The 16,055-nt window shown below is 49.2% G+C and overlaps 4 protein-coding genes across 4 annotated transcripts; 2 read left to right on the top strand and 2 right to left on the bottom strand.

The window, feature by feature from the left end:
* Positions 1-169: 169 nt before the first annotated feature.
* N7466_007388 (uncharacterized protein) lies at positions 170-2,262 on the bottom strand (the record flags this gene model as incomplete). Its single annotated transcript, XM_057166777.1, has 3 exons — positions 170-1,212; positions 1,265-1,370; positions 1,438-2,262. The coding sequence occupies 3 exons, from the start codon at positions 2,260-2,262 to the stop codon at positions 170-172; spliced, it is 1,974 nt and encodes a 657-aa protein (XP_057019818.1).
* A 1,394-nt stretch (positions 2,263-3,656) lies between these two features.
* On the bottom strand, positions 3,657-4,527 carry N7466_007387 (uncharacterized protein; the record flags this gene model as incomplete). Its single annotated transcript, XM_057166776.1, has 3 exons — positions 3,657-3,785; positions 3,864-4,157; positions 4,240-4,527. 3 exons carry the CDS (start codon positions 4,525-4,527, stop codon positions 3,657-3,659), a joined length of 711 nt encoding a protein of 236 aa, XP_057019817.1.
* A 6,252-nt stretch (positions 4,528-10,779) lies between these two features.
* On the top strand, positions 10,780-13,119 carry N7466_007386 (serine/threonine-protein kinase; the record flags this gene model as incomplete). Its single annotated transcript, XM_057166775.1, has 2 exons — positions 10,780-10,947; positions 11,014-13,119. 2 exons carry the CDS (start codon positions 10,780-10,782, stop codon positions 13,117-13,119), a joined length of 2,274 nt encoding a protein of 757 aa, XP_057019816.1.
* Positions 13,120-14,497: 1,378 nt separating this feature from the next.
* Positions 14,498-15,785, top strand: N7466_007385 (exosome non-catalytic core subunit RRP42; the record flags this gene model as incomplete). The annotated part of the gene is made up of 2 exons (XM_057166774.1): positions 14,498-15,064; positions 15,174-15,785. The coding sequence occupies 2 exons, from the start codon at positions 14,498-14,500 to the stop codon at positions 15,783-15,785; spliced, it is 1,179 nt and encodes a 392-aa protein (XP_057019815.1).
* Between the last annotated feature and the right edge of the window lie 270 nt (positions 15,786-16,055).

Below are 16,055 nucleotides of genomic sequence, written 5' to 3'. Positions count from 1 at the left end.
TCCGAAACCAAATGGAAAGTATCCGAGTCTCCATCACTGTGCATAACCACGCGCTGAATCTGACAGATTTGATCCGCAAAACTGAAACTATAAAGAGAAAGAAAAAGAAAAGAGCCAACCTGCATAGTGGGATCATAAGAAAATGCAGGTGGTCAAGACTTGGCAATTATCAGTAATACTTGGGACCTCCTCCTTGTCCACCAAGCATACCACGGTAGTAATCTTCATCGGTGCGACTATTGCGGTGCGAGGCATGGCGACGGGCAGTATCATCTGCATCAGATGACATAGAAGTCGGAGAACCCACATACAAATCATTCGCTGACACGCCACCGTATCGCGGAGTATGTTCCCGGCTTAGCAAGTCACTTTCCGAGTGTCTGTACCCATCGACACTGCGCGAAGAGCTGCGCGATGTGCGAGTGCGCCCACCCGAGTGCCGAGAGTGAGGGGCCGGACCGGAACCAGTGCGCTGGGCATACAGGGAGTCCCGAGTTGGGGAGCGCTGGATGGTGGAGGTCGAAGCTCGGTGGCTGGGAGTGGATAGAGACGGCATATCTGATGGCCGTGCGGTGAAAGACTCCCTGTGACTGCGAGGATTTTCGGATTCATTGTAGACCTTTCCACCCCCAGGATTGGCAGAGTAAGGCTTTCGCTCACGTTCAATGGGGGCTGGGGCGATGGTTTCATCTTCATCGTCCAGGACGGCGGTGGACGATGAAGCAGCTGGTGGGGGTCGTCCTCGCTCGTAAGAACGACTTCTTTCGGCAGAAGAGGTTCTCGAGCTGTTGAAACCACTACGGCGACCGCTGTTGACAGGAGAGGTCTTTGGGCGGTTGGCTTTCGCTCGCTCTTCATCGGTGATGGCAGGGAGATCGACGCCGCAGTGCTTCATGATGTGCAACTCTACGGTTTCTCGTATCTTCAGATCCGCGACCTCGGGGAACAGGCGCCGGGGGATTTCTTTGGGGAATCGCTCTTTCCTGTCGTCCGGGTTGTTGATCGGCATGTTGAGCACGGCCTTCTGCAGGCGTGCGTACTCACGGTCCGGATGGGCTTGGATCATGAGTGTAGCCCATATCTCGAAACCCTTGGGCGTCAGGCCAGGAATATCAGGTCGCTGCGTGAGATCATCCAGCTGGACGAGGTGATGCTCGGCCTTGATTTCTCGGAACAGTCTAGAGATAGAAGAAGTGTTGTCATCGAAAATATCTATCGATGCGATCAGTACAGGAAATCGGGAAAGGGCCGGTTGATCACTCACCTTTCCATGGATAATTTGCATCAGCTGGCACCTGTGTGTCTGCGTAGAACTTCTGCAGCTTCTGTGGAACAATAACAATAGTGTTCCGGGGAGGGTAATCCTCAATCTGCAGACTTAAATCAGCGATGCACATTATCGCGCCACAAGCTAGAGACCTGGAATAATGCCCGTACCAGATGCATCGCAATTCCGCGCAAAAATTGTCCGAGCCTCTTCGTCGGCTTATCATCTGCAAAAAGCTTGCCCCAAACTTTCTCCAGTGTTGTCATCTCCATGACCGTTGCATCTCGATCCGGTGGTTTGGGTCGGGACTCTGTTTTCACACTGCCCTGGCTGGAGATCGAGCCGCTTCTGCGCGCCATCGGATCCTGTGACGGCTTGGAGCCAGCTCGGGTATCACTTGTATAGCCAGAATAGGGCTGCGGAATGTCGAAGCTATTTGGCATTGCACCTGGAGGCGGGATAGACCCACTTCGTTGCGCATGTGGAACTGGGGGGGATTCAGACTGGGGACGTAGTGGGAGATCGGCTGGTGGGGGTGCCCAGGAGGGCTGCTGGGCCTGCGAATATGACTGTGGTCGAGGAGGTGGGGGTGGGTATTGTTGTTGGGTGTTTTGAGGGGATTGCATGTCGCCCATGCCAGATGCCTTGAGCTGCTGGATAACGGTCGAGGTGATCTGCGACAGGACTTCGGGAGAAAGATAAGAGTTGGAGTTTGCGTTGTTATACACAGCTGAGTTGACAGCGTCGTTGATATGGCCAGAGTTCGTATTGCCCGGTCGGGGTGGTTCTGGGTATTCGTAGTTTTGCTGGACAGGAGCTGGTGATGTGCTGGACGGCATCTGTGGATGGGGCATGTTGATATGGTCGGATTCATAGTATTGGGGATAAGGGGGGGATGGGGCATAGCCATGTGCTTCGTTGGGGTCGTTATTCATATTGCCCATGCCCGTCTGATAGCCCGGATTGGGATGCGACTGGTACCCATCGTAGGCCATGGGTGTCAGGGGAGGAAACAGGCCAAATGGGAACAATAGGTGAGTTTGGTATGATTCTTTCACACACTTTTGTCTCTATCTATCTACTGGTGCCAAGATTATCAAACCTAGGGCAGGAGCAGAGTAGAAGTCAAGGCAGAAAGTGTTGAAAATTGAAGGCAGAGAAATTCCTGTAATGGGGGGTAAGTGGGGAAGCCGAGAGAAAGTGGCGATCCGAAACGTCACCGGATCTTGCTCAGTGCGACAAGTTGCAGGTTAAGCTGTTAGGGTCACGTTTATGTGGCGCATTTTTAATCTATTCAAGTACCACAACTCGAGAAGATATGTCCAATTCCCCGTCAAAGATGTCATATTGCTATCTTTGGAGGAGACCGTCATGGATCGACCACTAATCTAATTAACTCCATCTTTCCATGCAGAGATTGCGATTCAGATTTTCTTTGTGGGCCTATTAAAACAAATCAACGCCCCGTTTTATGTCCTGAGGCATGCAAGAGACTGCAAGTCTGCTGATCCGACAGTTGGCATCCACCCCGAGTCCAATCAACATGGATGCCGCATCAAGGTCCACGGGTTACTAATGTACGCTTAGACACTGATCATGGTACATGCTAGTAGACTTGCAGACCATATCATCATCTCGCGCTTCCAGAAAGGCAAAATGTACACATGTGTCCACCAGGGCACATGGTGCATGAAAGGTCAAACCCGACACCTACTAATGTATTGCAGGTGGGGGGACTTGGAACATCAGGATTTGGAAGCATTCGAAGGCGTTTTCAATGTGTTTAGCCCTAGACCCCTATGTGGGTCGGTAGGTTGGATATTTTTGGCTCATTTTAAGACATTCAACATTCAGAATGTTCAAATTTTATGTTTACGTTAATTGCCACCTCTAAAATCAAAACAATCCAGTGTTTGTTTATCCCCCACAACTTAGCATATTCGAAGCCGTGGAACCAAGGGCTTTGCTTGGGTTAACCATGGTTCACGCACACATATGTAAGCAGCATCACCAATATTATCCACGGTCTTGACTCTTATTGGTCTTATTTTCCCACGAGGAGCAGTAAGATTTCCTAGTATGAGGCACTGGTATGATGCTAAAGAATCCATAGATAATAGGAACATGGTCACCCTCAAGCCCATTTGATAAATCCACGCATCCCGAGGACAAAAACCCAGATTTTGGTCCACGTCAGAGTCCACGGAAAATCCCAAATCAAACTATTCCCCACCACCCAGAAAACCCGATCTCTCATCAAAGCCATTCATAGCTCTCCAAATTATTGGTTGAGTCATTGGGCGGGGGAGACTCAGAAGGAGGGCGATGGTGCCCTGACCTTTCGGGACGGTAGTCCTAGATGCAAATCAGTGCTTACGGCCAGACACCTTCACTCATCACATATACTGACCTGAATTTTGCGGAAGGCAGGCTTTTCTTCATCTTCAACATCGACTTTAGTGCGGGCCACTTCAAGACGCTGCTCTTCTCTTGTTGCCTGATTGCGGCGGAGGCGTTGCTGGCAGTATCAAAGGTTTTGTTAGTGGCATAAACTTCCAAGGTGGTGTCCCATTCAACAAGTCAATCAAGAACTCACAGCAAGCAGCCTGACTCGTCTGATCATACTCTTCTCTTTTTCTTGGGGAACTCCCGATTTAAGGAGCCCGTGAAGGTCGACAAGCTCGCTCCAGTCCTTCACATCGGAGGGATCCTCCCATTGTAGAGCACGCGGGACAACGGCGAGCTGTAGCGGGTTGGCTGCGAGCTCACCCAGCCGTTGAGATAGCTCCTGCTCCTGTTTGGCTCGGGCTGCATCCTCAATCATCTTCTGTTCTTTGCTGCGCCAAGGCTGAGCCGATCCCTGGACGCCGTCCTGGCAGTCCTTGCAGGCCTATAAATTCAACCATGAGTTAGCGTAGAATCCAACTTCCCATTCACCGTGAGCTGAGATAAATTGATCGTTGATCACTTACTGGTTCGGCGAGAGGACGTTGATTGCGCGCAAAGCATTCGATCGCCTTCCAACAGCGGCAGAAACGACATTTGTACTCGAGGTTCGGTGAGCCGCAGCATCCATTACACTTGGCACTTGACTGGTTCACGAGCGCAGAGAGACCAACTCGATCGATTTTGTCGATGAGGGAAGCCAGCTGGGGATCGGAGTAGTCGCCTTGCGAATGGAGCTGCTTGCAGATAGAACACACGATCCTAATACATACATCGTTAGCGACAAAGCTCATGTGAGTCTGGGACCATGACATGCTTGGGGACGTACTCCTCTGGGAGGTTTGGGTCTATCAGTCTATGAGGAGTTTGTCAGAATATATCTGCCAGCGGTGTGGATAGCATGGTTCACCTACTTTCCTGTGCTTGACCGAACGGGCCCCAATTCACCCCTGCCTTTTCTGTTGAAATTGTAAGGCAACATGGCTCCGGGCTGACAGGGCGCACCAAACATACTATGGCTGCTGGGGTGTTAGTGAAGTAAGGACGGGTATTGGTGAAGTTGAATGGTAAAGAGAATTGAGGAGGAAAGGTAAGAAAGTGAAGAAGATGAGAAAAGGTAAAATCTTTGGACTTGAAGAGAAAAAAGCAGTGATGACTTCTAGGGATTATAAGTGAAAGTTTGGTCTTACCTATCAATTCAAGTTTGCTGTTAATTTTGTATGCTCTCAGATGCTTAGTATATATACCACAACTTTGAAGGCAACAAGCAACTCTAGTACTTACTAGGCATCACAAACGCCGGAAATCCTACCAATGGAACACGACCTTGGAATAAAACAACTCGGAGTGATCTCAAAAGGGACCAACCAGGGATTCAAATAATATCTTACCGTTCGCACAATCCATTAGCGAGTGAATTATCTGATATTTGAAGATCAATGATTTGAAACAACGAAATGATCATTACTAGTAGTAAGCATTTGAGCCAGTCCATTAGTTTGCTGGAACATATGTAGTATGTGCAAGGCATTCAGGGTCAACTGTTGACTACTATCTAGGGCATCCAAGTACTACCAACAGAGACCACATAATATCAAGCTCGGGTTTCATTAAGCATACTCCTAGTCAAAAAACAGACTTGCATCATATGAGGAGTGAACTCTAAGTAAATCTAAATCTACACCAGAGCATTGATGGATTCAAAGAGAGAGAGAGAGAGAGAGAGAGAGAGAGAGAGAGAGAGAGAGAGAGAGAGAGAGAGAGAGAGAGAGAGAGAGAGAGAGAGAGAGAGAGAGAGAGAGAGAGAGAGAGAAAACAAGCTGCGGAAGAAAAACATGGATTGCAATCTTCAAGTGCAGCCAACTCCAAACCTGTATAAGAAACAAGCACTGTTAGCACACTATGCGATGCTTTGCCTCTATGGTTGATGGATACATAGTACTCCGTATACCCTTGTAACCCACGTGGGCTTGTTCAAAGTACACTGTGGTACTTTTCATTCATACTAGTAGCTCTTTGATAAAACTTCTTTGTCCACCATTCTAAAAAAAAGCCTCTTATCAACAGTGAAAATAGGAGAGCCCTGGAGATAGCCTCCAAGCGACGCAGCCTGACAAGCACCCTAGTACATCCCCTATACACATTAAGCGCAGATTACACCCTCGGCCCAGTGCAAGGTTTAAAACGATCATCAAAAAGCTGATTGGCCCTCTCTCAACCCGAGACGGCAAAGCAAAGTTTCCAGAAAGTTCATTAAACATTGGAACCAGGGGCAGGGGCATTAATTAAGTTATGACAGACGAATCCGCGCTAGAATCCCCTTCGAATCCTCTCCGGTCAGAAATAAACTAGCCAAGGCAACCCTTATCCCCTCCCCGCTCCATATTACTTTGTAAACACCAATTCGGTAGATGACATACAAGATCCAACCCGTACGCCGTAGATGGTTAGCAGCTCGCGACTAGGGGCCGCGCGGGCTAGTCTCCCCGTCTCCATAGAAGCATGGTAATGACCTTCCAGAAACGCGTAGTGTCGAAACGGATGGCAAGGAGCGTGCGTTACTTCGGTGACGGTGGAGTCGGGATTTGCATTAGGGTACTCCGTACTCCGTAGTCCGTGTAAAATGATGTATGTAGATTCCAAATTGTACCTGCGTCAATGTGCGATGGAAAGTGGGCAAAAATGAAGGGTAATTCGCCTCCCAGCTCCTCCCTCGTGCAGATTTTTGTGGGTACGGATACAATGACGGAGTACGTTCTCCGTAGGAGGCACCTTGTTACATCGTCATCCCTTTTTTCGGATCGGTGGTAGAGGTTGAGGAACGTGCCCTTGAGACCTTATGATCCGCTCGTGCGTTGCCATGATCCCGGCGACCAGAGTAAAGGGGTGCACTAATGTAGGTAAGGATCAATTACTTCATGGTCGGGGTTTGTTGTGGGTCGGAGTAACTTTCTTGGGACTTGGTTTGCGGTTAGGTTGGAGTTAGCCTTCTACGGAGTACGGATGCGCCTTCTAGCGGTGCTTTTGCCAACATTTGATCCTCGTTGGTGGCGGGAAGGGAATTTCATTTCGGAGAATTTTGTTGTGTGGATTAGGGGGGCACGGTCTGGGATGAGCGAGAGCCCCCTGGGGGAAAAAAAGGAAGGGAGCGAGCAGTGGCTGTGTGCTGGGTGCGGCCACATCTGCCCACTTGATTAAGGGGGGGGAGATTTGAACAAGTTGTCAACGTTAGTTAGCCTTAATGCAATCTTAGCGAATGCGAGTTTATTGATCCCGGGGAAGGCCAGAGCGATATTACGATGACCTTCTCGAAGGTCGAAGGAAGGCGAGCGATGACGGAACAAGCCGATGGTGTAGCGACGGTCCAAATAGTCCCATTCCTGATGCTTGGCCCGGTGGCGAGAAAAAGGCGATCCTTCTTCCTTCCCCCCCTCCCCCTTCCTGCGCAAAGCTCGCTGTTCTGTTCTCGGGGACGAGGGACGGGCCTGGACGAGGTCCACGCGGTGGGTATTCCGTCCACCCCCGAAATCGACGGTGTAGCGCTAGATCCATAGGCGGAGCGCTTGGAGCAATGAAAAGGCGCGGTGAACACCACTTTTTGGAAGTCAAAGGACTCTAAGCCCACTTAGTGCTTTGTTATGTTCTCTAGCATGGTGGGTCCCAAGTTTTGTTTGTTGCCTTCCCACCAATGGCTTTGTTGGCGCGTACAACTTGTACAGACCGACTTGGCCGTATGGAAAAAGTGATGGTACCTGGTATCCGCGGAGTACCGGGTCCACTGCGAGAACGTGTGGCTGGGCCGAGCCCCCAGGGCATTTCTAATGGTACCCCGTAGGTATTAGGTACATTGGTGCGTTACGCGTTGTTTTGTATTTTTGGTAATTCGCCTTTTTTTTGGTCTTGGCTAACGCCCTGTTCGTCTGTGATGATGCCCAAGCTTCTCCCACTTAGAGAGTAGCGCACCACACCATATCAGTGGAGAAGTCTCACGAATGGGTCTCTCCTTTCCTTTTTTGGGAGTTTTTCTCTCCTGGTAATTCTCAAAGGCCCACTGCTTTCTGGGACTTCCGTATCCCGTCGGTACGGCCCTTGGCCCAAATCCTTGGAAACAAACGGTGAAAAAAAGGCGAAAAGGGGCTAAGAGAGGTCGAATATAACATTTGGTTGATACATGTAGAATGTAGCAGTGCAGAAAGCCACAAGACTGAGGTAATATTTAAAAATAAAATCAAATTCAAGAAAGTCCTAAGGGCCATTTTGGGGGCGACGTAATCCTGGATCCTTGCGGGCCAAACGGTCGCCCCAGTGTTCGTCGCAGTCTGACAGGTGCGATTCCTGCAGGTAATCGTGATAATCCCTTTCCTATGAAACATGGTAATTTTGTAATTTCTCAACAACCTATCATAATCCGAGGTAACAGAGCATAAAAAAAAAGTAAACAGAAAAAGTACAAAAGCAAAAAAGAGGCGATGGACAGATCGTCTTTTCCCATGGTTCTGGCTCGGGTTCCTGAGCTTTTCAAGTGGAGATATGATGGTCCCTACCGCATGTAAGAAGCTTTGATAATGATTTTCTTTGTCCGGATGACCTCCCCCGGCGGAAGTGCAGGGATGTTGATCGACCGCTGTCATTAATTTCCCACACGGGATGTGTACTCTAAGTTCGAGCGCGAAACAAAGAGAAAAGAAGAAAATATAAAAGAAAAAAGAAAAAAGAAAAAAAAGAAAAAAGAAAAAAAAGAAAAAAGAAAAACCGCCGGGCCTACCTTGAGTCGCGCTCCGAAACTGAATCACGGGGCGCCATCTGTTCCCAATCAGCGAGACTTCCGGGTGTGACTGGAAAGTGTGGTGTGCCTGGGGTTCTGAAGTGGTATGGAGTGATAGGCAAGGCGTCCTCTAAGATGGGACCACATACGGATCATATGCGTGATCATGATCCTCCATGCATCAAAAAGTCCCTGCTTAAAAAGACCTTTGTTTTTTGGAATGTTTTGTTTTGTGTTTTTTTGTTGTTTTTTGTTTTTAGCGTTTAGTGTTTACGGAGTACCGCGTAGAGAGACTGGTACTGCGATGCGAACGCCTCCGTCCAGCCGAACCTAAATTCCCATGCACTATGGCGAATAAAGATGGAGAAAATAGATAGTCGGATCAGTCGGAGATCTTGACTGTAAACAGAGTACCCCTCCAGGAAAGCTCGGATGCAGATTGAGGTGGCGAGACAAGGTGCCGGGACAACGAGAGAAATCAATTTAAGAGCTCCTCCAATGACGAGTGAAACAGGGGAATAAAGCGTGGAGAAAGAGATACCGAGTTACAGAGAGATGGAGAAAAGGCAAAGGCATTTTGAGAAGAGAGCGAATCGAGCCTTGAGACGAGTCGGATTCACATGTGGGACATGACATAGCAGACATGGACAGGAGTCCCCTTGCCTTGGTCCCATGGAGGGAAGCTGTGGGGATGAACTTGAGTTGATCGATTTGATGGATTTGATCCGGTTGAAATTTGACACCGAGAAATCCATATATGCTCATATAAGGCATATGTACTCATATATACTCATATAGAATCTTGGACCTACATGAGAGAGAGAGAAAAGAGAGGTGACCTGTTCTAAACATTCATGTTAGATCTCATAGATTGGTCCAGGCTTGTCACTAACGTCATGTACGTACTTTGACTTAGAGACCCTGGGTATGGAAAGGGAAATTAAATTACGGGGTAACGCGGCCCAACATGAACTGTTCACGGGAGTGACCGCCTCTACTGTACCAAGTAGGTGTATGCCCAACCTGCACAGTTCGAGTCTACTCTATGGACACAAATAACATGATCAACGTGATCAACTGATGGGGCCCGTGGGAAGTTTATAATCTCGTAAATTATTGCTTTGGTTATTTCTTCGTAACATTTTTTTTGGTTACTCTTTTCTACATTTATATTTTATTTATCTAAACTGACTAGTTCCATTTCTATTTGCCTCAAAATCAAACCAGAAACGAAGGCAAAAAAAAAAAAAAAAAAAAAGAAGAAAAATAAAACAAGCTAAAAACAAACTAAAGAAAAACAAAAAAAAAGGAATAAAAGAAAAAAAAACCCTCTCGAGTCCAATCAGAAAGTGCGTCATGACAATACGATAATTAATACCCAGGAAATCAGGAACGGGGCTCTGAATCCACCGGGGTCCCACTTCTCCCTCAAAGACGATTTCCTATTGGCGGAAGACCGTATTTCCCCGTTGCGTGGAACTTATGCGACCCCAACTAGTAACTTATTCGATTCTTCATACAATACCGAGTACACATTATTTACTCTAATTCCATCTATCCCAATAGTTCAAGTGGCCCCTCTCTTGTGCGTTCTTTTATGGTCTTTCGCTGCTTAGATTTATGATTCCTTGATTCCTCTTTGAATCTCTTCTATTCCACATCTACTTTCAATCCATTATACATCCCACTTCAAAACATCCTTGCAACAGCACATTGTCAAAGACAAGAAAAAGACAGAAAGGCAGAACCCCCCGGTGGACTGATCTGCACTCTCCGTCTTAACGTGGTTTAATTTACCGTCTCCACGGCCCCGTCCTTAGAGCTTCAAAAGCTGTCAGCGCGTCAGGGGCTTTTCTGTTCGGCCTCCGATCGACTGGGGTGTCCACAACGGGTTCTCTCCTATTCTGGCGGCATTTCCTTTTTATTACATCGCGCCCGTTTCTTGTGCTCTTCCCAGATCGTCTTTTTCCCCTCCATCACTCTCCAAACTCCCTTTCCAACTACTCCGTCACTCCTTACTTTGCTATATAGCAAATCGGCATCCAACCTCCCGTACATTTAATGGGAGAAGACTCCTTACTCAACATACTCGACCTCGACTTTTGGATCATGAGAATTGACGCCAATTGATTTTCCTCACACCCCCTCTCTCTAAAATAGTGGGAAATTCAATCCGAAATCCCCCCTCTCGAACTAATAGTGAGTCAATACCTGATCTCACCAAGTATGACGGGGCACCGATGCTAACTATCATCCTAGCATATCTTTTATCTGCGGGCAGATCTAAGAGACATCTACAACCATGACAGTCACATATGACTCTCCCTCCCGGGGAACAACCAACACATCAATGGCCACCCTCGAAGATCGTTTTCAGGTGATGAAGGAAGTCGGCGATGGTAGCTTTGGTAGCGTGGCGCTTGCACGCGTACGAACTGCCGGGTCCCATATCGCGCGCCGAGGAACAATGGTATGCACCGAATGACGTATTGATGGTTGATCGACAACCTTCCCATACTGACCGTACTACTCACAGGTCGCTATCAAAACAATGAAGAAGACATTTGATTCCTTACAACCATGTCTAGAGTTGCGCGAGGTCATCTTCTTGCGCACATTGCCGGTGCACCCACACCTGGTCCCGGCTCTTGATATCTTCCTCGACCCCATGTCTCGCAAACTCCACATCTGTATGGAGTACATGGATGGTAACCTGTACCAATTGATGAAGGCCCGCGACCACAAGTATTTCGAAGGAAAGCACGTCAAGGGTATCTTGTATCAAATCCTGTCCGGACTGGACCACATCCACGCCCATCACTTCTTCCACCGCGATATCAAACCCGAGAACATCCTTGTCTCAACCTCCGCCCCTAACGACTCGACTTTCAGCCGCTACTCCAACCTTGTCACCCCTCCATCTACCCCTCCAACATACACCGTGAAGATTGCCGACTTTGGTCTCGCCCGTGAGACTCACTCCAAGCAACCTTACACCACATACGTTTCAACTCGCTGGTATCGGGCACCGGAAGTCCTTCTCCGCGCAGGAGAGTACTCTGCCCCGGTTGATATGTGGGCTGTGGGTGCCATGGCTGTGGAGGTCGCGACCCTGAAGCCTCTGTTCCCTGGAGGCAACGAGGTTGATCAGGTTTGGCGTGTCTGCGAAATCATGGGTAGCCCTGGCAACTGGTACAGCAAGTCTGGTGCCAAGATCGGCGGTGGTGAATGGCGCGAGGGATCGCGATTGGCTCACAAGTTGGGCTTCACTTTCCCAAAGATGGCGCCCCATGCGATGGACACTGTCCTTCCACAGCCTCAATGGCCCGCTGCTTTTGCTGAGTTCGTGACCTGGTGTCTGATGTGGGATCCTAAGAACAGACCCACATCAACCCAAGCGTTGAACCATGAGTACTTTGCCGATGCCGTCGATCCTTTGCGTCCCAAGTCCTCAACTTCAACAAGGCTGCTTGGCCGCAAGCCCTCCGACCGAAGCTTCAAATCCCCGACCCTTACCCCCCACGACTCTCCTACTCTCTCTACCAAGCCCTCGTGGTTCCGCAGATCTTTGATCGGCCGTTCTGAAAGCCCCGTTCCTTCCGAAAATGATAGTCCCATCAGACCCCCAGTTGTCACTCACCACACCGTTCCCGAAATCCAGCCGGTTAAGGCTCGCCCTTCCAATGCTAAGCGAGCTACGTGGGCCAACGGTGCTCCGATGCCCATTCTGCCTTCGATCCGCCCTGTTTCTCCACTCTCAGCTTCCGTCACTGCGCAAGCTAACTCGACTGTCGCGCACAGTGACACATTACAGGTTGAGTCTGAAGCTAGCAAGGCCAGCAAGAAGATTGGCCGCCAATTGTCTGTCAACTCCAACGGCAACCACTACTCCGATGCAAACCGCCTGGAGGCCGAGCGGATGCTAAATGGTTCTGGAAGCACTACACCTACTACCAAGGAGAGCTTCTTCTCGCACTTGCGCAAGCGTGCCCGCAGACTCTCCGGTCGCAACCAAGCCGCTGTTGCCGCTGATGATGTCGAGGCCAATGCTGGGTGCATTCCATGGTCCAACCGGTCTTCCATGGCCATTGACGGTGCCAACATTGCTGACGCCAAGCAGCAACACTCTGATCTGAGCGAGCTTGATAAGGCGCTTCAGGGGGTGAAGTACGCGCTGGACTCATCTAGTCTCAGCAACGTGCCTGTGCATTTGAACTCTGATGCCAGTAGCATTACCAAACGCCAGTCTATGCCTCAGACTACTGGCGCCAACCCTGGGCCCATCTCCAGCCGCACTCGACGGGCATTGCAAATGACTAGCCATCCCGTTCATCGTTACGAGACGCCCGAGGAGGAAGATGAGCTTCTGGACGAGGTCTTGCACTCGGCCAGTAAGGCTGCCCGTCGCTTGGCTCAGACTCAGTCCATGACTTCTCAGCCTCGTGCTTTGCCAAGCCCATATCCCACGCCCTCGCCTACAGCAGCCCACCGTGAAAGCTACTTTGACACACCTGACAGCCACATCGCCAAGCCTGATAACATCACTTCGAACCGGCAATGGCCCACACCTCCCTACGAGGAGTCTGAGTGGAATCACAAGGCATCTTCTCACTACACCCCTTCCGGATCGAACTATATCTAAATGACTGCGACCTACTCTCTACCACCATCTTGAAAGATCTTCCTTCTCCTCAAGATACTCTCCGTTCCAACACAAACCTAAAAAGGAATCAAAAAATCTAGCGACATGCGCAAAAACGGATACATCAAGTTCGGCGTATGGGTTTCGGTCTGTTTATTTCCCCAAGGTGTTGTTCTCTGGGTTTGATTTTCCATGCGAGAGCATCATTTTTTTTTTGTCTTTACGGAGGCTTCCTTTCTTTTTCACATCGTTTTACATCTTCATACCCCCGCAGGCCTTTTATATAGATGGACCCGGCCTTGCATCCTTCCACCCTCGGATATCCCTGGAGCCATTTACTTGTCAGTTCTGTTTTGAATATTTGTTTGCAGAAGGCGTTTGCACAGATTTCCCCCATTTTACCCTTCATTGATACCAGCGCTAGCCGCATTATATACCACTCCCTATATTTGTCGATCATCATTTTGCATCTCACTTGAACCATTTTCTACGATCATGGCGCCCGTCTTTCTTTTGTCCATATATTTGTCATCTCTTGTACATTGCCTGGCTACTGCCATCCTACCACCCTGTCTATCTTTTTTCTCTCTTTTTTCCTTTGCCTCATTCATACCTCTCTCTCTCCCGCTCACACACACTCTCTCCCTCGGTCCAGTTGACCGAGCCTTTCTGGATTTCATGCCAGCCTCTTGTTCGCTCTTTCATGTACTACTTACTATCCCATCAGACTGGCTGGCTTCCAGTTATTAACTTATTGTAATATAGAACCCTGCGGCTTATAGCCAATCACATACACTTAACATGCATACTACATACTACTTATTTAACTTCTACATAAAAATGCCTTCCCCTCGTATATCGCATCAAAAGTATAAACCAATACAATTCATAGATATGTCAGATTATCCTTGATTCGATCCATGGATGAACTTAGATTATCTATTGAACCTAAACTAAAAAAGAGTAAACACAATACTGTTTTCGGACTCCCATTTGTTGGTTGAGATTCACTCATGACGGAGCCCGGACAAGACCTCCCGGCCATCGGATCAATAATGATCCGCTGCCCATCAGAATTTCCCGATTAAGCATGCTCTATATTCACTTTTTTTCAACCTCGTGCAATTGATATCCAAGCATCCTCAAGTCCCGAGGCCTGGATTACGACCTGTCTAATTACTCCACAAGACAACACAGCATCTTATAAAGCTGTTCCCCCACACCGCCTCAACCAGGCGAACCACACTACCTATTCTACGAGCCTCAATCCAAGAATCCCCGAGGCTCTAATCGCAAAAAGCTATCTCATTTCGCCCCGCAAGCCTCACACCAAAAGAGCATAAAAGAAAAGCAGCAAACCAGCCACAATCCGCCCAAAATGACAGCACAACGCCAGGCCTCATCCGCCTCTCAAACCCCCCTCCTCTCCCCCGCCGAGCTCTCCTACCTCTACACTTCCCTCTCCCTCCCCAAGAACCCCATCCGCCCCGACGGCCGCTCACCAACACAATTCCGTCCTCTGTCCGCCGAAACCGACATCCTGCCCGGCACAAACGGCAGCGCGCGCATCGGCTTCGCGGACGGCACACAGGCTATTGTCGGAGTGAAGGCTGAGGTGGAGAAGACGACTCTTACGGCTGATACGCTCGATGCGCGGTCGCTGTCGCTGCAGAATGATCTGGGACCGAGCGGGGACGGGCGCGAGGGAACGGAGGGATCCTCAGCTGCGACGGGGGGCCATGGGTCCTGGGTGCAGATGAGCATTGAGATCCCCGGGTTCCGGGACGATGATGCGCTGCCGGTTTTTCTTTCGGAGATGATGCGGGAGAGTCTTGTGGGTTCTGTTGGGGGCAAGGATGGGGATGGAGTCGAGAGGGGCATGGCGGGTGGTTTGAAGGGGAGGTTGGTTATTAACAAGCGGTGGCATTGGAGGTTATACATTGATGTGAGTAGTAAAGTCAAGCTTTGCTTTATTTTCCCCTTTGGACTTTGGTCTTTTTCCGAACCTGCGAGACTACACCCAGACTAACGCCTGCTTCTTTTTTGCTCTCTAGGTTCTTCTCCTGTCGCAGCCTTTGTCATACCCTCTTCCGCTTCTTTCTCTCACGACCCACCTCGCTCTCTTATGCACTAAGCTTCCGAAACTCAAATCTACGGGCGAGGAAGACCCCTTCTTTGACGACGACTGGGCTGTTGCGGAAGACTTGTACCCGCGTGCTTCGGCGGGCATGAAATTCAACCCCTCACAACAGGTTCGGCCTCCGGTCACACTGCTTGTGATCTCAGTAGGCGAGAACGTCATTTTCGACCCCAATCGCGAGGAAATTGCCGTTGCGGACGCTGTGCTTGCTATCTCCATTACTCGCGATACGGAAAGCCAGGGATTGAAATTGCTGTCTATTCGGACCATTGATCCTCCCTCAAGACTTACCCAGCCTGGTGTGCCCAATGCGGAGAATGTGAATATGCTTGGTGCGACTGCTCCGGGTGAGAGCACGGCTGTTTTGAACCCTGTGACTGGGGAGGAGGAGATTCCTGGTGTGTGGCGGCCCAGAAGGGGTGGTATCAAGCGCAGTGTTATTGCGGGCATGGTCAAGACTGTGCTGAAGAAGGGTGGTGTCGGTGAGGAAGTGCTTTCTGGATTGGAGGGTGTCCACGTTGGTTGAATTTATCCATGGATGTTTACTAGTACACCGATATCTTTTTCTTGTTTAGAAAGTTACATTCAAGATACCACTTCAAAATAATGAGAGGCGATTCATGATTCATGATCTATTGGAGTTCAACTTCTCCGCATGCTCCATGCGGGAAAAAAAAGATAAGACAAAAACGTTTAGTATACATTGTGTACATTTGTGCCATCGACTGATGCTAGTGCATCCATCCAATCCACTAGGCCATCGCAACCATATTATAGTAGCATAATATTATGATGG

The sequence above is a fragment of the Penicillium verhagenii genome (assembly GCF_028828195.1).
Source record: "Penicillium verhagenii strain IBT 33310 chromosome Unknown utg000007l_segment0_segment0, whole genome shotgun sequence".
NCBI classification, from domain to species: domain Eukaryota; kingdom Fungi; phylum Ascomycota; class Eurotiomycetes; order Eurotiales; family Aspergillaceae; genus Penicillium; species Penicillium verhagenii.
Note: the sequence above shows the minus strand (reverse complement) of the source record. Positions and strands in the feature narration are given on the sequence as shown.